The following is a 26,227-nucleotide window of genomic DNA, read 5'->3' as shown; positions in this document are numbered from 1 at the left end:
AATGACATGATACATTACCTCCTCAGGTCTACAGTAACCTCCTCTTCAAGCTATCTGACTAACTCTCCTACTCAGTAACAATGAGATGATACATTACCTCCTCAGGTCTACAGTGACCTCCTCTTCAAGCTATCTGACTAACTCTCCTACTCAGTAACAATGAGATGATACATTACCTCCTCAGGTCTACAGTAACCTCCTCTTCAAGCTATCTGACTAACTCTCCTACTCTCAGTAACAATGAGATGATACATTACCTCCTCAGGTCTACAGTAACCTCCTCTTCAAGCTATCTGACTAACTCTTCTACTCAGTAACAATGAGATAATACATGCTGGTTCTCTCTCCTTGATGATGTGTGAGGAAGGATTAGGTTCCACACACTGTTACACACTGCCACCCGGCTTCCTGCTTGTGTATCCAAGCATGTGACCATGATGTTCCATGTTCAGTGTGTGTGTGTAAATATGCGGTCAGGCTCAGCTGAGGGCTCTAAGGACCGGCCGGGTAGTTCTGGGGTCAGTGAGCCTGGCAGTGGAAACGGGGGATTGGTGTTCATCTAAACTAACCCGTGTCTGAACGAGGGAACGACAGAGGAGGAGAAAGACCACGGACAGTAGTTGGCTGTTAATCACCAGCCAAGTGTGTCCGAGGAGAGTGTTTCTCTGTCAGGTCCCAACAGAGGCAGAGAGTGTTAGGCTTGTCCCTGTTACCCTACATTACAGAGAGTGTTAGGCTTGTCCCTGTTAGTCCTCTGGACTAGGGGAGCGGGTCTCTCTCCTCTGGACTAGGGGAGCGGGTCTCTCCTCTGGACTAGGGGAGCGGGTCTCTCCTCTGGACTAGGGGAGCGGGTCTCTCTCCTCTGGACTAGGGGAGCGGGTCTCTCTCCTCTGGACTAGGGGAGCGGGTCTCTCTCCTCTGGACTAGGGGAGTTATCTGGTATGTTTTCAGCTGACTCTCTGTTCTTCTACTTTGGATTTTTGTGAGCTGTGTGTCGCCGCCTCCTCAAAACCCATTGGAGGAGAAGGTCAGAAGGGAGGGACCTCTGGCTTTCTCATCCAATGGGTTTTGATAAGGAAATGAGGAGAGGGGAATCAGGGTATGCAATTGATCTTCCTTATGTTTCACATAGTCTAACAGTTACTGTCTGACTGGACAGAAACATCAGATCACTTTCAACATGGTGGCTTCTCACAATACAAGTGAGACTCTTCAGTCACTTAACCTTGGGACCTGGAGCGGATCTGTCACAGCAGGAGCTGGGTTCACGACCCCTATCAACCTCTTACCAGGTTAGACTTGTCACATGATAAAGCTTAGACCAGGTCAAACACTGTACTAACACAGACTCCCACATAGTGTCAGTACACCAGTCTGACCGGGTCATCTAACAAGAGAGGCCATATTGACTCCAGACACGGTCAGTACTAAGACTGGTTAGGACTAGGGCCTTCTGTTGTCAGTATTAAGACTGGTTAGGACTAGGACCTTCTGTTGTCAGTACTAAGACTGGTTAGGACTAGGACCTTCTGTTGTCAGTACTAAGACTGGTTATGACTAAGACCTTCTGTTGTCAGTACTAAGACTCTGGTTATGACTAGGACCTTCTGTTGTCAGTACTAAAACTGGTTATGACTAGGACCTTCTGTTGTCAGTACTAAGACTCTGGTTATGACTAGGACCTTCTGTTGTCAGTGCTAAGACTGGTTATGACTAGGACCTTCTGTTGTCAGTACTAAGACTGGTTATGACTAGGACCTTCTGTTGTCAGTACTAAGACTGGTTATGACTAGGACCTTCTGTTGTCAGTACTAAGACTGGTTATGACTAGGACCTTCTGTTGTCAGTACTAAGACTGGTTATGACTAGGACCTTCTGTTGTCAGTACTAAGACTGGTTATGACTAGGACCTTCTGTTGTCAGTACTAAGACTGGTTATGACTAGGACCTTCTGTTGTCAGTACTAAGACTGGTTATGACTAGGACCTTCTGTTGTCAGTACTAAGACTGGTTATGACTAGGACCTTCTGTTGTCAGTGCTAAGACTGGTTATGACTAGGACCTTCTGTTGTCAGTGCTAAGACTGGTTATGACTAGGACCTTCTGTTGTCAGTACTAAGACTGGTTATGACTAGGACCTTCTGTTGTCAGTACTAAGACTGGTTATGACTAGGACCTACTGTTGTCAGTACTAAGACTGGTTATGACTAGGACCTTCTGTTGTCAGTACTAAGACTGGTTAGGACCTTCTGTTGTCAGTACTAAGACTGGTTAGGACCTTCTGTTGTCAGTACTAAGACTGGTTAGGACCTTCTGTTGTCAGTACTAAGACTGGTTATGACTAGGACCTTCTGTTGTCAGTACTAAGACTGGTTATGACTAGGACCTTCTGTTGTCAGTACTAAGACTGGTTATGACTAGGACCTTCTGTTGTCAGTACTAAGACTGGTTAGGACCTTCTGTTGTCAGTACTAAGACTGGTTATGACTAGGACCTTCTGTTGTCAGTACTAAGACTGGTTATGACTAGGACCTTCTGTTGTCAGTACTAAGACTGGTTATGACTAGGACCTTCTGTTGTCAGTACTAAGACTCTGGTTATGACTAGGACCTTCTGTTGTCAGTACTAAGACTGGTTATGACTAGGACCTTCTGTTGTCAGTACTAAGACTCTGGTTATGACTAGGACCTTCTGTTGTCAGTACTAAGACTGGTTATGACTTTCTGTTGTCAGTACTAAGACTCTGGTTATGACGAGGACCTTCTGTTGTCAGTACTAAGACTGGTTATGACGAGGACCTTCTGTTTTCAGTACTAAGACTGGTTATGACTAGGACCTTCTGTTGTCAGTACTAAGACTGGTTATGACTAGGACCTTCTGTTGTCAGTACTAAGACTCTGGTTATGACTAGGACCTTCTGTTGTCAGTACTAAGACTGGTTATGACTAGGACCTTCTGTTGTCAGTACTAAGACTGGTTATGACTAGGACCTTCTGTTGTCAATACTAAGACTGGTTATGACTAGGACCAGGAGTTTCACCTGACCATGTGACCTGACCAGGATAAACTCTCATCCCTGGTTGTACCTGAGTAGCTCATTTACCTGTGATCTGTCGTCAAGGTTGTCAGACTGCCAATCCACTGTGTGTCCAGTGTATGACACAACCCTTCCCCCATATCCCTGTATGAGCCAATAGCCTTACCCCCACATAATCACATGATGCCAGCGGTGGCCAAGCACGTCTCTTATCTGGGTTTTCTCCGTAATAATGTGTGTCTACTATCAACAGGCCTCCTCTCAGGAATGTGTGTGTTTAGTCGAACGTGTGTGTGTGTGTGTCAATGCAACTCCGCAATGCCCTGAAAAGTTAAAGATTAGCCATTGTGTTCCATTTGTGTGTGGAATCGGATTCAGAACTTTGCCATGCAACAAGTGTTTACAAGGAATGAATATGTGTGTAGACCTGTGTCGTTGTGTCGTGGAGGGCTGTGTCGTTGTGTCGTGGAGGGCTGTGTCGTTGTGTCGTGGAGGGCTGTGGCGTTGTGTCGTGGAGGGCTGTGGCGTTGTGTCGTGGAGGGCTGTGGCGTTGTGTCGTGGAGGGCTGTGGCGTCGTGGAGGGCTGTGGCGTTGTGTCGTGGAGGGCTGTGGCGTCGTGGAGGGCTGTGGCGTTGTGTCGTGGAGGGCTGTGGCGTTGTGTCGTGGAGGGCTGTGGCGTTGTGTCGTGGAGGGCTGTGGCGTTGTGTCGTGGAGGGCTGTGGCGTCGTGTCGTGGAGGGCTGTGGCGTCGTGTCGTGGAGGGCTGTGGCGTCGTGTCGTGGAGGGCTGTGGCGTTGTGTCGTGGAGGGCTGTGGCGTTGTGTCGTGGAGGGCTGTGGCGTTGTGTCGTGGAGGGCTGTGGCGTTGTGTCGTGGAGGGCTGTGTCGTCGTGTCGTGGAGGGCTGTGTCGTCGTGTAAAACCAGTTACCTTCACACCAGTCTCTCATTAGCTCCAGCATCACTACACAGTAGAATGGAAACGCCCAGTGTTCAGTCCTGTACCTCCAGACTGTATTCATCTCCAGTCAGTCTGTCTGATGTTGCCAATGGGAAGGGTTAGTGTGTGTTGATATCTGAGAGGCAGGCCCAGGCTGTCTGTGTTACAGCTTCCTGTATTACTGAGTTAGCATAGCTTAATGAACAGAAGAGTGGAAAGGGGTGAGATACAGAGCGGGAGAGGTAGAGGAGAGACAGAAGAGACAGGAGGAGGAGGGGAAACAGAGTTCTATTAGTTCCTCAGAGATACTGTAATGTAGACTACTGCTGAGCCCAGAGATACTGTAATGTAGACTACTGCTGAGTCCAGAGATACTGTAATGTAGACTACTGCTGAGTCCAGAGATACTGTAATGTAGACTACTGCTGAGCACAGAGATACTGTAATGTAGACTACTGCTGAGCACAGAGATACTGTAATGTAGACTACTGCTGAGCACAGAGATACTGTAATGTAGACTACTGCTGAGCACAGAGATACTGTAATGTAGACTACTGCTGAGCACAGAGATACTGTAATGTAGACTACTGCTGAGCACAGAGATACTGTAATGTAGACTACTGCTGAGTCCAGAGATACTGTAATGTAGACTACTGCTGAGTCCAGAGATACTGTAATGTAGACTACTGCTGAGCACAGAGATACTGTAATGTAGACTACTGCTGAGCACAGAGATGCTGTAATGTAGACTACTGCTGAGCACAGAGATACTGTAATGTAGACTACTGCTGAGCACAGAGATACTGTAATGTAGACTACTGCTGAGTCCAGAGATACTGTAATGTTTACCGCTGCTGAGCTTAGAGATACTGTAATGTTTACCGCTGCTGAGCTTAGAGATACTGTAATGTAGACTGCTGCTGAGTCCAGAGATACTGTAATGTAGACTGTTGCTGAGTCCAGAGATGCTGTAATGTAGACTGCTGCTGAGTCCAGAGATACTGTAATGTAGACTACTGAACTACTGCTGAGTCCAGAGATGCTGTAATGTAGACTACTGCTGAGCACAGAGATACTGTAATGTAGACTACTGCTGAGCACAGAGATGCTGTAATGTAGACTACTGCTGAGCACAGAGATACTGTAATGTAGACTACTGCTGAGCACAGAGATACTGTAATGTAGACTACTGCTGACTCCAGAGATACTGTAATGTAGACTACTGAACTACTGCTGAGTCCAGCGGGAAACGCCCACCTGGAGTCAGCAAACACAGGGAACTACAGAGAGATGTTCTGTCTGTCTCTCTCTGTGTGTAATGACCCACGCGGGATTTGTCTACTTCCCAGTAGCACGACCCAACACCACCCCTCTGTGATGATGCAGGGCTGGATTTGTCTACCCAACACCACCCCTCTGTGATGATGCAGGGCTGGATTTGTCTACCCAACACCACCCCTCTGTGATGATGCAGGGCTGGATTTGTCTACCCAACACCACCCCTCTGTGATGATGCAGGGCTGGATTTGTCTACCCAACACCACCCCTCTGTGATGATGCAGGGCTGGATTTGTCTACCCAATACCACCCCTCTGTGATGATGCAGGGCTGGATTTGTCTACCCAACACCACCCCTCTGTGATGATGCAGGGCTGGATTTGTCTACCCAACACCACCCCTCTGTGATGATGCAGGGCTGGATTTGTCTACCCAACACCACCCCTCTGTGATGATGCAGGGCTGGATTTGTCTACCCAACACCACCCCTCTGTGATGATGCAGGGCTGGATTTGTCTACCCAACACCACCCCTCTGTGATGATGCAGGGCTGGATTTGTCTACCCAACACCACCCCTCTGTGATGATGCAGGGATGGATTTGTCTACCCAACACCACCCCTCTGTGATGATGCAGGGCTGGATTTGTCTACCCAACACCACCCCTCTGTGATGATGCAGGGCTGGATTTGTCTACCCAACACCACCCCTCTGTGATGATGCAGGGCTGGATTTGTCTACCCAACACCACCCCTCTGTGATGATGCAGGGCTGGATTTGTCTACCCAACACCACCCCTCTGATGATGCAGGGCTGGATTTGTCTACCCAACACCACCCCTCTGATGATGCAGGGATGGAACTATAAATAATGTGGTCAGTCAGAGCAACTCCACGATGGACACAGGGCTGACAAAGGTGCCTTGTATGGTTCAATGTGGGCCGATCAGATCACATTGTTGCTGGGCTTAAAGACATCGACATGTTATTTAAAGTATGACCAAAGTCCCCTACTTTCCAGGAAGTGGAGGGAAAGGAGAAAGCCCCAGTGCTCTTGGGAAGTTTGCTACGCATGGATTCCTGTTCCCTGGTATGACTGGGTGTTGGATAAAGTACCCAATTTTCATACTTGAGTAAAAGTACAGACACCTTAAAAGAAAATGACTCGAGCAGAAGTCACCCAGTAAAATACTACTTGAGTAAACATATTTGGTTTTAAATGTATCAAAAGTAAGTGTAAATCATTTCAAATGTCTTATATTAAGCAAACCAGACACAATTTTCTTTCTTAAAAAAAAATGTATTTACGGATAGCCAGGGTCACACTCCAACAAACAGACATAATTTACAAACGAAGCATGTGTGTTTACTGAGTCCACCAGATCAGAGGCAGTAGGGATGACCAGGGATGTTCTCTTGATACGTGGGTGAATTAGACAATTTCCCTGTCCTGTTAAGCATTCCAAATGTAACCAGTACTTTTAGGTGTCAGGGAAAATGTATGAGGTAAAAAATACATTTTCTTTAAGAATGTAGTGAAGTAAAAGTTGTCAAATGTAAATGACAGATACCCCCCAAAACGACTAAGTAATACTTAAGTATTTTTACTTAAGTACTTTACACCACTGGTATGACAGGCGGGCTCTAATACAGAACAGATTCATATCTCTTCACCCTGGCTCTCAATTCAATAGACTTTATTGACATGGTCAAGTTAAATTTATTACATTGTCAAAGTATACATATAACAAAATGGTGGGACCAACAGAAATAGTAGTAGTGGAAATGGGATTACCATTTAACAGCAACTACAACAACAATATTAATGAGAATAACTATAATACTTTAAAGCAATACTATATCCAGGGAGAAATAATGTCTCTCGCTCTCTTCATAGCTGATTATTCCTCCTGTATGGTAGAAGTCCATCTGACTGGACTCTTCTAGTGAAGGGTATCATTGTCAGGAATGTGCTGAATGTCTCAGTTCTGGTGTTTCATCAGGAACCGTAGAACTTAGCAGGCTAGAAATAGTCCCCTCAACTGTTCCTAGGGCTGCTTGCTCTTAAATAGAACCCTCAACTGTTCCTAGGGCTGCTCTTAAATAGACCCCTCAACTGTTCCTAGGGCTGCTCTTAAATAGTCCCCTCAACTGTTCCTATGGCTGCTTGCTCTTAAATAGACCCCTCAACTGTTCCTAGGGCTGCTTGCTCTTAAATAGTCCCCTCAACTGTTCCTAGGGCTGCTTGCTCTTAAATAGAACCCTGAACTGTTCCTAGGGCTGCTCTTAAATAGTCCCCTCAACTGTTCCTAGGGCTGCTCTTAAATAGACCCCTCAACTGTTCCTAGGGCTGCTCTTAAATAGTCCCCTCAACTGTTCCTAGGGCTGCTTGCTCTTAAATAGACCCCTCAACTGTTCCTAGGGCTGCTTGCTCTTAAATAGACCCCTCAACTGTTCCTAGGGCTGCTTGCTCTTAAATAGACCCCTCAACTGTTCCTAGTGCTGCTTGCTCTTAAATAGACCCCTCAACTGTTCCTAGGGCTGCTTGCTCTTAAATAGACCCCTCAACTGTTCCTAGGGCTGCTTGCTCTTAAATAGACCCCTCAACTGTTCCTAGGGCTGCTTGCTCTTAAATAGACCCCTCAACTGTTCCTAGGGCTGCTTGCTCTTAAATAGACCCCTCAACTGTTCCTAGGGCTGCTTGCTCTTCAATAGACCCCTCAACTGTTCCTAGGGCTGCTTGCTCTTCAATAGACCCCTCAACTGTTCCTAGGGCTGCTTGCTCTTAAATAGACCCCTCAACTGTTCCTAGGGCTGCTTGCTCTTAAATAGACCCCTCAACTGTTCCTAGGGCTGCTTGCTCTTAAATAGACCCCTCAACTGTTCCTAGGGCTGCTTGCTCTTAAATAGACCCCTCAACTGTTCCTAGGGCTGCTTGCTCTTAAATAGACCCCTCAACTGTTCCTAGGGCTGCTGTTATAGTGTCTGTGGCCTGTTGAGTTTCTGGGTTTGCCAGATTTGCCTCATTACTTGCAGGAAATCTACCCGAGTTTCCCAGAATGCTCCATTCGCTTTCTTTCAGTCTCCCGCTATACTACCTCCACACTCTTAACCCCTCGATGCAACGTATTATATTCTATCCAATGTCGACCTTCTGTCTAGATAATCTCTCTCTTCTCTCTGTTAGAGGCATCTCTGTGTCTCTGTCCAACAAGCTGTTAAAACTCATAAGAGGTTTCTTATGGCATTGGAAATCAATGGCTCCCACCAGCGCAGTGCCATTGAGAACTCTCTTTTGGCTTAATTTAATTCTGTTTTATCTGGTTCCACATCTCCGTCTGTCTTCAGACGGACTGGAGAGATGGGGAGGGGCTGACGGTGGAGGGGCTGACGGTGGAGGGGCTGACGGTGGAGGGGCTGACGGTGGAGGGGGAGCGAGAGGAGCAGACAGACTAAAGGGAGAGATTTTTTCTCATCACTGTCCTCCTGCTCAGCCAGTGGGTTAATCAATAGCCAAAATTAGCAACATCTCTCTGACTCACTGTCTGTCTGAAAAGCCAACAGGGAGTTTACTAGTCTGAGGATTGAGAGGGGGAGAGAGACGAAGAGGGGGAGAGAGACGAAGAGTGGTAGTGGTATGTTCCAGTCTGTGTTGGCCAGTGTGCTGTGTTCTCTTAGTCTGTTTTGTGTTTTGACCTTTCTAATTGGCTGCTGAGGACTGGCCTGGTGATGGATGGAGGACTGGCCTGGTGATGGATGGAGGACTGGCCTGGTGATGGATGGATGACTGGCCTGGTGATGGATGGATGGATGGATGGATGGAGGACTGGCCTGGTGATGGATGGAGGACTGGCCTGGTGATGGATGGAGGACTGGCCTGGTGATGGATGGAGGACTGGCCTGGTGATGGATGGATGACTGGCCTGGTGATGGATGGATGGATGGAGGACTGGCCTGGTGATGGATGGATGACTGGCCTGGTGATGGATGGAGGACTGGCCTGGTGATGGATGGAGGACTGGCCTGGTGATGGATGGAGGACTGGCCTGGTGATGGATGGAGGACTGGCCTGGTGATGGATGGAGGACTGGCCTGGTGATGGATGGATGGATGGATGGATGGAGGACTGGCCTGGTGATGGATGGAGGACTGGCCTGGTGATGGATGGAGGACTGGCCTGGTGATGGATGGATGGAGGACTGGCCTGGTGATGGATGGATGGAGGACTGGCCTGGTGATGGATGGATGGAGGACTGGCCTGGTGATGGATGGATGGATGGATGGAGGACTGGCCTGGTGATGGATGGATGGATGGATGGATGGATGGATGGAGGACTGGCCTGGTGATGGATGGATGGATGGATGGAGGCCTGGCCTGGTGATGGATGGATGGATGGAGGACTGGCCTGGTGATGGATGGATGGAGGACTGGCCTGGTGATGGATGGATGGCCTCGGCTTGTGTGTGTGTGTGTGTGTGTGTGTGTGTGTGTGTGTGTGTGTGTGTGTGTGTGTGTGTGTGTGTGTGTGTGTGTGTGTGTGTGTGTGTGTGTGTGTGTGTGTGTGTGTGTGTGTGTGTGTGTGTGTGCGCGCGGTTCATTAAATCATCCTATCGCGGTGAACACATGCATCTATCACAGTGTCCTGATTTCTGCCTAATGGTGTGGATGTGCCATGGTGGAAGACACACAGTCCGGAAGGACGGACACACACACACGCGCTAGGAGGCAACCGAGGGGAAAAACAAACTGTTGGTCTAGGAACAGCAGGCATTGACGCGCGCGCACACACACAAACTTACACACGTATACAAGTGATGAAGAGAAGCTGTTTGTTCTTATAGGAACACCACTCACAGAAAGGAACACACACACGGAAGTACATAGGAAGAGTGCACACAACCACCGGACCCGCCCACACATGACAAACAGACCAGCTGTGTGAGTTCATTGTGTCCAACCCTGCTTCAGAAATCTTCAAAAGAAACTATAAAAATCCCTGAATTTTAATCGGATGTTTATTCTCTGTATAATGCATGAATCCATTTGGAGTTCTACTGTAATTAAGTCTCCTTAACTTCCGTGACGTGTGTGTGTGGTTGCAGTGGTGTTGCAACATTGTGTTTGATCTTCCCACACACTCCACACCTCACCGCCGTGGGGAAATCTCCTGTCTGGGCGGCTTCCACACACATTATACAGACGTGTGTGTCCCTTTTCTCCTGAGGAAAAGCCCTTAACAGTGAATGACCTGCTCAGTATGGAGTTAGACCTGCAGAGGAGGAGGAGGAGGGGGGGGGGGGGTCGCAAGTCAGACGAGGCCCTCTTCACTGTATTTAATTGGTTGGCCAGGGGCTCTGGGGGTTTAACTGTGTGTGTCAGATGAATGAGTGTGAGAGGTCCTCTGCTCCAGTCCTGTATCCTGTTAGACTACACCTGTGACTGACTGAGTCACCTTTTTTCCCCTGGCCCTCTGTCTCCTTCTGTCCCTCCAGCTCTCTCAATCCCCCGTCTCCCTCCCAAGCCTGTCTATTATGGAGCTTGGTATAGCAGTGTTGGCCTCCTGATTGGTCACGCCTAAGACTGACTCTCACTGCCTGTGTCCCAATTGGGCCCTGGTTCAAAAAGAGTGGACTGAATAGGGTTCTATTAGAGACCGACAGTCTCCCCGCAGCTGTCTCCCCGCAGCTGGCTTGAGCTGTCTCCCCGCAGCTGTCTCCCCGCAGCTGGCTCGAGCTGTCTCCCCGCAGCTGTCTCCCCGCAGCTGGCTCGAGCTGTCTCCCCGCAGCTGTCTCCCCGCAGCTGGCTCGAGCTGTCTCCCCGCAGCTGGCTCGAGCTGTCTCCCCGCAGCTGTCTCCCCGCAGCTGTCTCCCCGCAGCTGGCTCGAGCTGTCTCCCCGCAGCTGGCTCGAGCTGTCTCCCCGCAGCTGTCTCACCGCAGCTGGCTCGAGCTGTCTCCCCGCAGCTGTCTCCCCGCAGCTGGCTCGAGCTGTCTCCCCGCAGCTGTCTCCCCGCAGCTGGCTCGAGCTGTCTCCCCGCAGCTGGCTCGAGCTGTCTCCCCGCAGCTGGCTCGAGCTGTCTCCCCGCAGCTGTCTCCCCGCAGCTGGCTCGAGCTCTCTCCCCGCAGCTGTCTCCCCGCAGCTGGCTCGAGCTCTCTCCCCGCAGCTGTCTCCCCGCAGCTGGCTCGAGCTGTCTCCCCGCAGCTGTCTCCCCGCAGCTGTCTCCCCGCAGCTGGCTCGAGCTGTCTCCCCGCAGCTGGCTCGAGCTGTCTCCCCGCAGCTGGCTCGAGCTGTCTCCCCGCAGCTGTCTCCCCGCAGCTGGCTCGAGCTGTCTCCCCGCAGCTGTCTCCCCGCAGCTGTCTCCCCGCAGCTGTCTCCCCGCAGCTGTCTCCCCGCAGCTGTCTCCCCGCAGCTGTGTAGTGGACTGACAGGATTCCTCCATGTAGATAAATATCATCGCTATAGTCGACGTCCTCCACTTCCTGTCTCGTTCCTTTCAGTTCCTCTCTGGGTTATATTCCAGTATAAAGTGTAATCAACCTTGTAGTTGTGTGGGCGTGTTTGTTCCAATGGCTCTGAATAATGTCTCTTGGGGTGGGGCTACGGTAAGCTTTTTAAACTAGGCACGTCAGTTAACTACAAACCCCGGTTTGTTAATGTCTCTTGGGGTGGGGTTAGAGGGAGATGACATGTTAATGTGTCCTTGGGGTGGGGCTAGAGGGAGATGACATGTTAATGTGTCCTTGGGGTGGGGTTAGAGGGAGATGACATGTTAATGTGTCCTTGGGGTGGGGCTAGAGGGAGATGACATGTTAATGTGTCCTTGGGGTGGGGCTAGAGGAAGATGACATGTTAATGTGTCCTTGGGGTGGGGCTAGAGGGAGATGACATGTTAATGTGTCCTTGGGGTGGGGCTAGAGGAAGATGACATGTTAATGTGTCCTTGGGGTGGGGCTAGAGGAAGATGACATGTTAATGTGTCTCTTGGGGTGGGGCTAGAGGAAGATGACATGTTAATGTGTCCTTGGGGTGGGGCTAGAGGGAGATGACATGTTAATGTGTCTCTTGGGGTGGGGCTAGAGGGAGATGACATGTTAATGTGTCTCTTGGGGTGGGGCTAGAGGGAGATGACATGTTAATGTGTCTCTTGGGGTGGGGCTAGAGGGAGATGACATGTTAATGTGTCTCTTGGGGTGGGGCTAGAGGAAGATGACATGTTAATGTGTCTCTTGGGGTGGGGCTAGAGGGAGATGACATGTTAATGTGTCTCTTGGGGTGGGGCTAGAGGGAGATGACATGTTAATGTGTCTCTTGGGGTGGGGCTAGAGGGAGATGACATGTTAATGTGTCTCTTGGGGTGGGGCTAGAGGGAGATGACATGTTAATGTGTCTCTTGGGGTGGGGCTAGAGGGAGATGACATGTTAATGTGTCCTTGGGGTGGGGCTAGAGGGAGATGACATGTTAATGTGTCCTTGGGGTGGGGCTATAGGGAGATGACATGTTAATGTGTCCTTGGGGTGGGGCTATAGGGAGATGACATGTTAATGTGTCCTTGGGGTGGGGCTAGAGGGAGATGACATGTTAATGTGTCCTTGGGGTGGGGCTAGAGGGAGATGACATGTTAATGTGTCCTTGGGGTGGGGCTAGAGGGAGATGACATGTTAATGTGTCTCTTGGGGTGGGGCTAGAGGGAGATGACATGTTAATGTGTCCTTGGGGTGGGGCTAGAGGGAGATGACATGCCTGGAGAAGGGTGGAGTTTGTTCTACATGGTCTACAGTAGTTGACCTGGTCCGTTTCCTGGTCCGTTTCCTTAGCGTATCTTTGAATTGTTAATTTGTTGTAGTGTTCAAGTCTCTGCTAACTACTGTACCTGCTGAAAGTTTGTATTCTTCTCCGTTAACTATCAGACATTTTCCAGGTGAATGTTTTGCCAGGACATCTACTGGGCTGATTTTTAAAAGGCTTTCCTTACATAAAGAAATAGTGATAATTTAATAATGATACTATCTGTATCCTGTTCTCCGTTGATACACTGTTTATCTTCTTACTAAACAAACAACTCATTGTTTAATGATGATGGAAGCGTGTGTGAAGTTGAGTCTCCTGTCAGAACAGCCCTTTACATTTCATCTCCCTCCCTCGCTACACTACACTCCACTCCACTCCACTCCACTCCACTACACTACACTACACCCTGGAGGAGAATCAGCCCAATGCTCCTCAGCTAGTGGGTGTAGTGTTAACTAACTGTGTTTACCTCACTCATTCCTGAGCACAAACACTCTCAGAACCATGGATTAAAAGGGTCTGGGGGAATTCCAAGGATACATCTGTTTACACACAGCCTACATCTAACACATTTCATCTCAGAAAGTCTTTACATAAACATGTATATGGATGTGGGTCCTGGGTTTCATCCAACATACACACCAACAACATGCTATTCTATAAATCATCACCCACCTAACCTTCTACAACAGCCTGGGGCCTGGAATAACCCACACGTCTAGATGGTGGAGGGATGGATGGGGGAATTCAGTGAGGGGGTAGTGTGTGTGTGTGTGTGTGATTGCTCCTGGCCTGTGGTCTTCACCGTGACATGAACATGGCAGCGTCTTGTTTTGATCTGAGGAGGACTTTAGATTACCCAGAGTACAGCTGACTTCACATTAGAACACAGCTCTTCAGTCCTGACCTTAATGTTTACCAGTTGGAGTTCAGGGGTCAAGTCGACAACCAACGCTGCTTGAGCACGATGAGCACGATGAGCACGAAGAGCACGATGAGCACGAAGGGAACTGTGTGTTCTACTAAAAGGCAGCGTCTCAATCTTTATAGTTCACGTTTAGCCAACTTGGATCTATTTGCTAACAAGGTTGAACAGTTGAGTATTTATGAACACACCCTTCTGTCTCCAGCTGTTTGAACAGCATGTTGGCCCGTCCACTTTGTCCTGTTGAAATCAAGTGGCCCACCTGATTTCTCAGACCCAGTTACCAATTCCTTATATTATTGTGTTTTATGCTTATTGCACATTTATAAAACCGTCCAGACAGCGATAACAGTCTTTGGCTAAAATGCTGATGGCGGTACCACAATGAGACAAACTGAGCATTCATTTTCCAGAATCAATGTTAATTTGATACTCTCGTTTTGGTGGTGTCTGTTGTCGTGGTAATTATTCTAATCAAAATAGACTTTTAGATTTCTTCAAAACAATTGAACTTTATCATTGCTGAATTACTGCAGTAATGGAGTGTTAAGTCAGCCAGCGGTGTGGAGTTAAACCCCAATAAACAGGCCTGTGTGATGAAGAACAGATATACAAAGACTCATTCTGCTCTCATGCAACAGACATCAAGATTGGTGCCAAATATCTGGCTCTAGTTCATTTACTGTTTGCTTATACAAACATACTTCTGTAACCTCGGACACTAGGTCATTCCCTCATGATTTAGTCCAGTGTTCATCTTGCATATGGATAAATAAAGTGGAGATTGGGTCTCCCTGGCACCGACAGACAGGCACACAGACACTAATCATAGAATGGAATGTTTTCTTATCACCAAGCCATGGTAAATCTAGTGTCCGTGTTCACACAGACACATCGCTTCTAAGAGCCCTATTCTGTTGTCTCTCAGAAAACCAGTGTGAACATACCAATATAGGAATACATTCTAATGTAAAAGTCATGTGATTAACATAAGGATGTAATTGTACGACACTGCTCTGAGATCAGTTTGAGGAGTTAAAAGGGTATCGCTGGAGAAGTCAACTTCTCTTCCAGTAAAAGGATTCCGTGTGTTCTGGTGTCCATATGACAGGTTTTTCTGGACCAAACCTTAAATGCAAATAGTGAGGTGAATCCGCTTGTCAGAGAGGAAGATGTGATCTCTACTTTGTTGGTGTGAGAGGCAGGGGGAGGGGCTTTGTGTGTAAACCATAGAGGAAGAGGGAGGGGCTTGGTGTGTGTGTGTGTGTGTGTGTGTGTAAACCAGAGAGGAACATGTGATCTCTACTTTGTTGGTGTGAGAGGCAGGGGGAGGGGCTCTGTGTGAGAGGAATGGGGAGGGGTTTGGTGTGAGGGGGAGGGGCTTGGTGTGTGTGTGTGTAAACCAGAGAGGAACATGTGATCTCTACTTTGTTGGTGTGAGAGGCAGGGGGAGGGGCTTGGTGTGAGAGGCAGGGGGAGGGGTTTGGTGTGAGGGGGAGGGGCTTGGTGTGAGAGGCAGGGGGAGGGGCTTGGTGTGAGAGTCAGGGGGAGGGGCTTGGTGTGAGGCAGGGGGAGGGGCTTGGTGTGTAAACCAGAGAGGAAGAGGTTTCACTGTCGCTGAATTCTGTCCAAAATAAGGCCAATGAGTTTCTATGGACTTATTTTGGACTCAAGATTGTCACCTTCCCGCTTTTGGGACAACGACTCCCATTGTTAGTGCGGAGACGTGCTTCTCTTCATTATATACAGACCTCTGGTGTAAATGGAGAGGTGCACAGAAGGAACAAAGGAGACGAGACCAAAAATACAACATGAGCAGACAAAAGCACATAAAAATAACAAAACCTTGATTCTTACGATACAGGCATTTGGAATATCGTGCAAAATCATAGATTGAAATGAGTGTAGTAGATCACCAGCCCAAGGCTGGAGGTCCTTAGTTCAGCAGGTGAAGTAGAGCAGCTCTGACCTTCAGTTTTCTCAGTGTCCTTGGTTTAGTTAATGTCAGTTATGTAAATACACTGTTGTTGGTGATTTTAAAATGCTTAACTGGAGGTTTGTTCTCTGGAAATGGTTTTAGAATGTTGGAGAATGTTCTTACTGTAGGTTGATAGTCCAGTCACTCAGTCATAGTACTGACTGGGGCTGAGAGGAGCTGGGTGGCCTCAGTGTGAATGACATTTCACTAGAACAACACTATAGAACATAGATCTACAACTGGACCAGAACCCCGAGGTCATGACACATGATGAAGACGGAATGTGTTCAGCGTGTCGTTTCCTTAGCAACACCAATGACGAAAATACATGATGGTCCTCCTCAAACAGCTGACACCAATCAGAGCCCAATCACTCTGGGTCTAGATGATGAAGTGGTATGACCTACTGAAGGTCGTTACCGTGGTAACCGCTTCAGACGTAGACCTGCATTCCCCGTCCCCCTGTTTGCCCTCTCCTGGGGTCCTGGCAGATTCATCTGAGGGTTGAGGAGGGAGAGAGGAGGGAGAGAGGAGGGTTGAGGCTGTGGGTGATTGGAGGGGTAACGCGGTGAGGGCGGTGGTTATGATTAGCCCAACGCAGCCAGTGAGCGATCACACGCACTCTTGAGCCCTGATTGCTCTGAGTCACAGTCTGATTGGTGTACTTTTCATTAATTTCATTACATCAATGTTCTCGCTCAACCTTTCCCTCTCTCTCTCCCTCTCTCTCACACACCGATTAGTTTGGAAGTTAAGAGCTGAAAATGACCGGCCACTGTGATTAATCGTGTAAGAATAACCAGCTTGGTGGCTGCGGAAGGCCACTAATTGCCTGCCAGGTGTGGGGAGGGTGATACGGCGGACCGTAATGGATGCTCTGACATGTCTGTTCTCTGCTCTGTGTTTAACCATGGATCTCTTATCTCTCCCTGCCTCCATCCCTGGGCCCTCAAGACACGGCCCTCATCACCCCTCTGCTCAGCCATCAGCACCACTCCGTTTACAATACACACACACACACCAGCCCTGCTCCATTTAAGAGCTATTGTTGTCCTAAAGGATTTTCTATGAGCGGAGACAGACTGTGTTTGTGATAGACTCACAGGGCTAGCTCTGTTACTACATCTAGTCCTACTCCAAGGACTCCTGCAGGAATAACCTATCAGCTCCAGACCCCCATTCTAAACCTCCTCTGTCTCTTCTCACTCCTCGCTCTCTCTTCTCCTCATTCCCTGTCTTTTCCTCCCCTCTCTTCCACTCCCCTCATTCTTTCTTGGCAGGAGAGGGACATGGTGAATATCTAGTGAGTTTTGTATTGAGCAGATATGTAGATGTAGAGAACCTCTCTGTTTAATGGGTCTGGAGGACTGGGCTTCCATCCCAAATGGCACCCTATATAGTGCACTACTTCTGGCCAGGGCCTATAGGGCTTCCATAGTATGGAGTCTCTGGCCACTTGTGTGACTCCTCAACCCAGCTCATGACCTCTACATGCTGCGTCAACACAAAGTAAAGCAGGGCCATAAAGTATCCACTATCCTCCACACTACCAGGTGGCCCAGCTTCATTTAGTTTAGTGTATTTCTGCCCTTCAAAAGAGGGGGTTTCGTTCCACTTGATTTACTCTGTTTGATTTCAAGATCCCAGTTTACAGACCGTCATCAAAGCTCTTGTCATGCTCTGTCATCACACAACTGAAGATCTTCGCTCTGAGGTCGTGTGACTCCACTGTGAATCTTTTGTGTGCTGTGTTGACAGCGTGTGTGCTGTGTTGACAGCGTGTGTGCTGTGTTGACAGCGTGTGTGCTGTGTTGACAGCGTGTGTGCTGTGTTGACAGCGTGTGTGCTGTGTTGACAGCGCGTGTGCTGTGTTGACAGCGCGTGTGCTGTGTTGACAGCGCGTGTGCTGTGTTGACAGCGCGTGTGCTGTGTTGACAGCGCGTGTGCTGTGTTGACAGCGTGTGTGCTGTGTTGACAGCGTGTGTGCTGTGTTGACAGCGTGTGTGGTGTGACACTTAGCAACAGCAGCGACGAGGGACGACACCAGAAAGGGGAAGTAATCATTTCCAGGCTCCTGAAGGCTGCTAGAGGAAGTTGTTGAGCTGTAACAGGAAGTCAGCACCTGACCTCTGTAGATACGACCCAATCATCTCTGGCGTGGGCTGTTGGCTGTCCTCCAATGATGGGCCTTGTGAGGACACCGCCGCCGTGGTGATGGGATGGTTCACTGTGAGTGGAGAGTCGACCAACGACCTGCTCCAGAACTCAATCTGTGTGTCTGGGCACCCAGCGAAGATGTAACTCCCAACAGGCGTGTGATCATCCACTCCCTCCCTCAGGGAGTCCTCAGCTGCTACTGATGTCAGTATAAAACCTCTTCCCTTTTCTCTGTCCTCAGACACAAATTAATATTTAAACGTTAGCCTGTAATAACTCTCTCTCGTTGGTGATTGGTAGCTCCTACGTCTGTCTGTTCTCCAGTCAGTCTGACAGTCGTCTCTTCAACAGCCTTGACGTGTACGACAGAGAGTCCAGAAACCTGTCACGTTGTACACCAGACCAGTCTGATGGGAACTCATGGTCTTCTGAGCCACTCTAATAACTCAATCTGTGCTGTTTACTGAGGCCTCTCTAAAGCTCCACCTCCTCAACACATTAAGTGTTTATAAATGTGGAGGAGGGCTGCTGGCGTTACAATGATTGATAGTGGTAGAATTATGGTGTTCTGGCGGGTGTGTGTGTAACTACGGTTGGTTGGTACACGGCTGATTTTCCGCTCGGTGATTGTGGTAGTGGTGTTCATTAGTGTGTGATTTATTAGGGTCTCCATTAGTCGATGGGGACAGCTAGTCTTACTGGGGCCGACATATAACCAACAAGACATTACAGACTAAATACTTTACAGTTTACATCTAATAGTTCCACGTGTCGGTACATACACACATGCCGGTACATACACACAACATGTAGGCAACGTGTCGGTACATATACACACGTGTCGATACATACACACACAACATGTCGGTACATACACACACAACATGTCGGTACACACACACAACATGTCGGTACGTACACACAACATGTAGGTCACGTGTCGGTACGTACACACAACATGTAGGCCACGTGTCGGTACGTACACACAACATGTAGGTCACGTGTCGGTACGTACACACAACATGTAGGTCACGTGTCGGTACGTACACACAACATGTAGGTCACGTGTCGGTACGTACACACAACATGTAGGCCACGTGTCGGTACGTACACACAACATGTAGGTCACGTGTCGGTACGTACACACAACATGTAGGTCACGTGTCGGTACGTACACACAACATGTAGGCCACGTGTCGGTACGTACACACAACATGTAGGTCACGTGTCGGTACGTACACACAACATGTAGGTCACGTGTCGGTACGTACACACAGCATGTAGGTCACGTGTCGGTACGTACACACAGCATGTAGGTCACGTGTCGGTACGTACACACAGCATGTAGGTCACGGGGGAGAGGTGCGTTGTGAGGTGTTGCTTTGTTTTTTGAAAGCAGGTTTTCTGTTCACTTGCGCAATATAAGAAGGGAGTTCCACGCACTCATGTCTCTGTATAATAGTGTGTGTGGAGCTGAGGACAGGGAGCAGAGCTGTTAACTGTGTCAACATGAACCGTAAGTCTTCTCTCGGTCCATCTCTACAGGCCAGGGCTAATTCCTCACTTACTCCCTCTGGAGGCCTGGATGGATCAGAGGGATTCTACCTCTTTCTCTTTCCTCCCCTTTACTCATTCTCCCTGTGCATCTCTCCTCTCTGCTCCTGTCTTCTGTCTTGGGAGCATGGTGGAACCACAGGAAAGCGTTGGTTGGTCTGGTCTGTGGAGGGAAGGTCTTCTGTTCCTCTGTGGAGGGAGGACTTCACATAGTTCAGCCAAACCTCACAGCTGCAACACACACACACACACACACACACACACACACACACACACACACACACACACACACTGTTGGACACGATGGACCGGTAGTGAGGCCGAAAACAAATGAAAACCGTATCTTCCTGCTAGCTGAACAAGGAGAAACCCCTGGGATGTACAGAGTTAAACCTGTAGCTTTACTGTCCTTGGTGTTTGGATTCAGACATTTTGAAACATCACTGTTAACAACAGTGGAATACATAGACAATCAGAATATGGCTTCCTTCTGCTTGCCAAATGGCACTCTATTCCCTATATAGTGCACAGCATTTTACCAGGGCCCTTAGGGCTCCGGTCAAAAGTAGTGCACTATATAGGGAATAGAGTGCCATTTGGGACACTACCATTATGACTTCTGGTGGCAGGTCTGCAGAAAATATATTAATTTAGATAACAATGACGGGTCCATTGTATTGAATAGAACCAGCCGATGCCGGCCTCTCAGACTTCATGCTACTGTTATGACTGACTGACTCCTTGGTTATGTCCCAAATGGCTCCCTCTTTTCTATATAGTGCACTACATTGGACCAGGGCCCATAGGGCCTCCATAGAGCTCTGGTCAAAGTAGTGTACTATGTAGGGAATAGGTTGCCATGTGGGACCCAGACATCGTCTGACTCCATCTGACTCACACAAAGAACAGCTTGTATGATGGTCCATTCCATTAACTATCCCCTTAATTGATTTCAGGCCAACTTTGATGAAGACGATTCTATCAGTTGTTTTTCTTCCTCCATTGTACTGGGTGATGGAATGGTGAGGAACTAAAATTAGATCAGATTTCTATTGTATTTCTTTTTGCAGAATGTGATTGTTGGGCTAAAAGGCAGGTTTTGATAATGGAATGCATTAACATCTGATTTAGGACCGTCTGATTGGGCAGAATGGGAAAGCTGTGTGTCTCCTCTCCTTCAAACACCCAGACGAGGAATCTCAAACGTTCTGACCGGAACCAGATGTGTAACCTCCACCCTGCCCCCTCTCTCTGCCCTCTCACCCCCAGCAGCCCTCACCCTGCCTGGGTAAATCAGAGGAGCAGGATGCCTTGGTCCTCGCTCATAGGAGCGAGAGAGAACTCTCATATCAAGGCTGAAGGGAGGCCGTGTTTGTGTTATCTCAGCTCTGTCATTCCTCTCCTCCCTCCTTCATCTCCAACTCGACACATGCCGGGCTGTTGGCTGACTCCAGGTCAGATCATAGAACCACAGCACAAACACACTCCGTTCTCACATAGGGCCTTACGACTGATCCAGGCACTGAGATTGGATCAGTAACAAACACATTCCTCACTTAGAAAGGCTCTTACTAACCCAGGACTGCAGTGGGCACCCTGATTTCTGCAACTCACTCTGTCCCCTTCATAAGCTCATTACGGCTGAAGGGTAGGTTGTTCCCCAGTCTTCCTGGCTGTGGTCAGCTGGAGACGTGACAAGCGCTTGGTTGCCTAACCGTGGCGTAAAGGAGGCTGATAGGATTTGACTGGTCAGTGACTCAGTTCCAAGTGTTTGAGATTTGGTGTCCATGTTTCACCCTCTAGCCTCTTGGTCAAAAACGGCTAGTCTTGTTCTGTGGCAATTCATGACCAGGCTGCCCAGAAAGGACTTTCTGAGAGATGGCAGAAGTGGTGTGTTTGCTTTAGAAGAGGGGGAAGGAGAGTGAGGGAGGGGGGGGGGAGGGAGAGGGGGGAATGTTGAGAGGCCTGGTTGGTGTGGGAGTATCTGGTAATCAGAACAGGAAGTTAGAGGACTGTGGAGTTGAGGTCCCAGTAGAGTTGTGCTATTTACTGTCAGCACAGAGACACAGACCACTGACCTCCTAGAACCTTCCGGAACCACACAGAACCACTCCAACCCATTACTGAACAATCCGGTCATTCGGGGAGATGGATAGAGAGGGGGAGGGATAGAGAGGGGGAGAGAACATGGGAGAGATGGTGATAGAAAATCCACTTCAATTCTCTGGTGGCTCCTCATGAACAGACAACAACCTGAGTGTCGTATCGGAGCGCTTCCTCACCTGTCATCGTTTGATTTGAAGTCTGTCTCTGTCTCTGTCTTTCTCTCTCTGTCTTTCTCTCTCTCTGTCTTTCTCTCTCTTTCTCTCTCTCTCTGTCTTTCTCTGTCTCTGTCTCTCTCTGTCTTTCTGTCTCTCTCTGTCTCTGTCTTTCTCTCTCTGTCTCTGTCTTTCTCTTTCTGTCTCTCTCGATGTTTTTCTCTTTCTGTCTTTCTCTTTCTCTCGCTTTCTGTCTTTCTCTTTCTGTCTCTCTCGCTTTCTGTCTTTCTCTTTCTGTCTCTCTCGCTGTCTTTCTCTTCCTGTCTCTATCACACAGAATAAGCGGAGAACTCTCCTCTCTGTCTCCTGGCGCTCTGCTTCTTTCATCTTCACAACATGAAAGCTGGAGCTGAAATTAATTGGGTTAAAGTTTAAACTGCCGTGGCGCAACGACGACCGTGGTGTGTCTCTCCGCTGTCAGACACACACACACACACACACACACACACACACACACACACACACACACACACACACACACACACACACACACACACACACACACCTACAGTACAGTTGCATTCTGGATAGTGGAGAAATGTCCTCGGTACTGCTGTGTGTGTGTGACTGTAGAGGGACTGTGGTGGCTCACTTTCCCCGTAACGTCTTCACATTCCCTGTGTGTCTGTGTGATTTTATGGTGGAGGAGGATGTAGTGGCACAAAGCAGGATTTGTGTCCGAGGTTCCCTGGACAGAGCAGTGACGCCTCATTTGGTTTCCACACATTTATATTCATCCTTTCATCCCCCCTATCCATCCATCACTTCACCCCCCCATCCATCCCTTCATCCCCCCTATCCCCTATCCATCCATCCCTTTATCCCCCCCATCCATCCATCACTTCATCCCCCCCTATCCATCTATCCCTTCATCCCCCCCCTATCCATTCATCACTTCACCCCCCCCATCCATCCATCACTTCATCCCCCCCCCATCCATCCATCACTTCATCCCCCCCTATTCATCCATCCCTTCATCCCCCCATCCATCCATCACTTCACCCCCCCTATCCATCTATCCCTTCATCCCCCCCCTATCCATCCATCACTTCATCCCCCCCTAGCCATCCATCACTTCATCCCCCCCCTAGCCATCCATCACTTCATCCCCCCCTATCCATCCATCACTTCATCCCACCCCTATCCATCCATCACTTCATCCCACCCCTATCCATCCATCACTTCATCCCACCCCTAGCCATCCATCACTTCATCCCCCCCATCCATCCATCACTTCATCCACCCCTATCCATCCATCACTTCATCCCCCCCTAGCCATCCATCACTTCATCCCCTATCTAGACCAGATGAGCTCAGAACCAAGGACCACCAGGCTGTCTCTTTCTCTCGGTCACCCTCTCCTCGGTGTGTTAGTAGGGGTTGTGGAGGGTCTCTTTGCCAGCTGTCTCAGGCCTCATGTGGCCTCACGCCAAGGTTCCTCTCTGCCTCCCCATCGTGTATCCATCTCCGTTTGTTTACTCATTTTCTGCGTGAGTCTGAATGCAGCCTTTTGTCTGTGAAGATCCCTGCATGTCTAACTGCCTCTCTGCCAGTTTACAAGAGCATTTACAGACGTATTCTGGAATCATCCAGAGTGTGTTTTTAAGTGTGTGTGTGTTGGTGCTCTCTCACTCTTCTTGGTGTCTGTTATCCTAGTTGTCTTCGTGTGGCTACTCCTAGCACCCCAGCATGTCTCTTGGCAGGCGTGCCAGTGTCCACAACACCCTGTGGTGAGTGCCACAAAGGTCTGCTTTTGGTAGAGGATGCCCACGTCTGCAATCTGTGCCCGCAGTGCCCGCTGTCTGTCTCGCGCTGTCTGTTGACTACAGAGTGTTGGGGAAGCTGCTCTGAAGATGTAGTTTACCAATTACTTCACACTGGAAGAAGTTAAGCTACACTAAAACTACCCTTAATCTCTCGTTTTCTTACTTAACTAAAGTTACTTTGTAAAATGTGTTCACTACATCCAAACTACTTCGGGATAAATTATCATATTAAAATGTGATGTCATAGATTACACATTGCAAGAACAGATCACTCCGGAGTCAGATTTTAACAGTGTGTAGTTTGGCCTATTAAACACAAAAACGATGTTTCAAGTGAGAATTAGGTCGTCTGATGCTAAAAAGGAAGGACATTCTTGACCCATACTTTATTTTGCATTAAAAACGAGTCTAGTTCCACTAGTTAGCTACACCGCTACCTGGTAAAACAGTAGTGTCTAGTTCCACTAGTTAGCTACACTGCTGCCTGGTAAAACAGTAGTGTCTAGTTCCACTAGTTAGCTACACCGCTACCTGGTAAAACAGTAGTGTCTAGTTCCACTAGTTAGCTACACCGCTACCTGGTAAAACAGTAGTGTCTAGTTCCACTAGTTAGCTACACCGCTACCTGGTAAAACAGTAGTGTCTAGTTCCACTAGTTAGTTACACCACTACCTGGTAAAACAGTAGTGTATAGTTCCACTAGTTAGCTACACCGCTACCTGGTAAAACAGTAGTGTCTAGTTCCACTAGTTAGCTACACCACTACCTGGTAAAACAGTAGTGTCTAGTTCCACTAGTTAGCTACACCGCTACCTGGTAAAACAGTAGTGTCTAGTTCCACTAGTTAGCTACACCGCTACCTGGTAAAACAGTAGTGTCTAGTTCCACTAGTTAGCTACACCGCTACCTGGTAAAACAGTAGTGTCTAGTTCCACTAGTTAGCTACACCGCTACCTGGTAAAACAGTAGTGTCTAGTTCCACTAGTTAGCTACACCGCTACCTGGTAAAACAGTAGTGTCTAGTTCCACTAGTTAGCTACACCGCTACCTGGTAAAACAGTAGTGTCTAGTTCCACTAGTTAGCTACACCACTACCTGGTAAAACAGTAGTGTCTAGTTCCACTAGTTAGCTACACCACTACCTGGTAAAACAGTAGTGTCTAGTTCCACTAGTTAGCTACACCGCTACCTGGTAAAACAGTAGTGTCTAGTTCCACTAGTTAGCTACACCGCTACCTGGTAAAACAGTAGTGTCTAGTTCCACTAGTTAGCTACACCGCTACCTGGTAAAACAGTAGTGTCTAGTTCCACTAGTTAGCTACACCGCTACCTGGTAAAACAGTAGTGTCTAGTTCCACTAGTTAGCTACACCGCTACCTGGTAAAACAGTAGTGTCTAGTTCCACTAGTTAGCTACACCGCTACCTGGTAAAACAGTAGTGTCTAGTTCCACTAGTTAGCTACACCGCTACCTGGTAAAACAGTAGTGTCTAGTTCCACTAGTTAGCTACACCACTACCTGGTAAAACAGTAGTGTCTAGTTCCACTAGTTAGCTACACCACTACCTGGTAAAACAGTAGTGTCTAGTTCCACTAGTTAGCTACACCGCTACCTGGTAAAACAGTAGTGTCTAGTTCCACTAGTTAGCTACACCGCTACCTGGTAAAACAGTAGTGTCTAGTTCCACTAGTTAGCTACACCGCTACCTGGTAAAACAGTAGTGTCTAGTTCCACTAGTTAGCTACACCGCTACCTGGTAAAACAGTAGTGTCTAGTTCCACTAGTTAGCTACACCGCTACCTTGTAAAACAGTAGTGTCTAGTTCCACTAGTTAGCTACACCGCTACCTGGTAAAACAGTAGTGTCTAGTTCCACTAGTTGGCTACCTGGTAAAACAGTAGTGTCTAGTTCCACTAGTTAGCTACACCGCTACCTGGTAAAACACTAGTGTCTAGTTCCACTAGTTAGCTACACCGCTACCTGGTAAAACACTAGTGTCTAGTTCCACTAGTTAGCTACACCGCTACCTGGTAAAACACTAGTGTCTAGTTCCACTAGTTAGCTACACCGCTACCTGGTAAAACAGTAGTGTCTAGTTCCACTAGTTAGCTACACCGCTACCTGGTAAAACAGTAGCGTCTAGTTCCACTAGTTAGCTACACCACTACCTGGTAAAACAGTAGTGTCTAGTTCCACTAGTTAGCTACACCGCTACCTGGTAAAACAGTAGTGTCTAGTTCCACTAGTTAGCTACACCACTACCTGGTAAAACAGTAGTGTCTAGTTCCACTAGTTAGCTACACCGCTACCTGGTAAAACAGTAGCGTCTAGTTCCACTAGTTAGCTACACCGCTACCTGGTAAAACAGTAGTGTCTAGTTCCACTAGTTGGCTACACCACTACCTGGTAAAACAGTAGCGTCTAGTTCCACTAGTTGGCTACCTGGTAAAACAGTAGTGTCTAGTTCCACTAGTTAGCTACACCACTACCTGG

General features: G+C 48.4%; 2 protein-coding genes across 2 annotated transcripts in view; one reads left to right on the top strand and one right to left on the bottom strand.

Annotated features, from left to right (window-relative positions):
* The window catches only part of LOC139533701 (plexin-B2-like), a gene marked incomplete at its 3' end in the record, with an annotated part of 208,984 nt that overhangs the window by 40,378 nt on the left and 142,379 nt on the right, over nucleotides 1-26,227 (top strand).
* LOC139533271 (germ cell nuclear acidic protein-like) lies at nucleotides 8,593-11,701 on the bottom strand. The gene is made up of 2 exons (XM_071331341.1): nucleotides 10,908-11,701; nucleotides 8,593-8,665 (listed from the first exon to the last, which is right to left on the bottom strand). Exons 1-2 carry the CDS (start codon nucleotides 11,699-11,701, stop codon nucleotides 8,593-8,595), a joined length of 867 nt encoding a protein of 288 aa, XP_071187442.1.

This window comes from Salvelinus alpinus, chromosome 11 (assembly GCF_045679555.1).
Source record: "Salvelinus alpinus chromosome 11, SLU_Salpinus.1, whole genome shotgun sequence".
Lineage (NCBI taxonomy): Eukaryota > Metazoa > Chordata > Actinopteri > Salmoniformes > Salmonidae > Salvelinus > Salvelinus alpinus.
Note: the sequence above shows the minus strand (reverse complement) of the source record. Positions and strands in the feature narration are given on the sequence as shown.

Bases quoted from the DNA above. Each gene is read 5' to 3' on its own strand.
- LOC139533271 (XM_071331341.1), bottom strand. From the start codon at position 11,701: ATGATATTTATCTACATGGAGGAATCCTGTCAGTCCACTACACAGCTG. The intron at 8,666-10,907 runs GTCGGTCTCTAA...CTCCACCGTCAG, and splicing joins GAGACAGCTGCGGGGAGACT to CCCCTCCACCGTCAGCCCCT.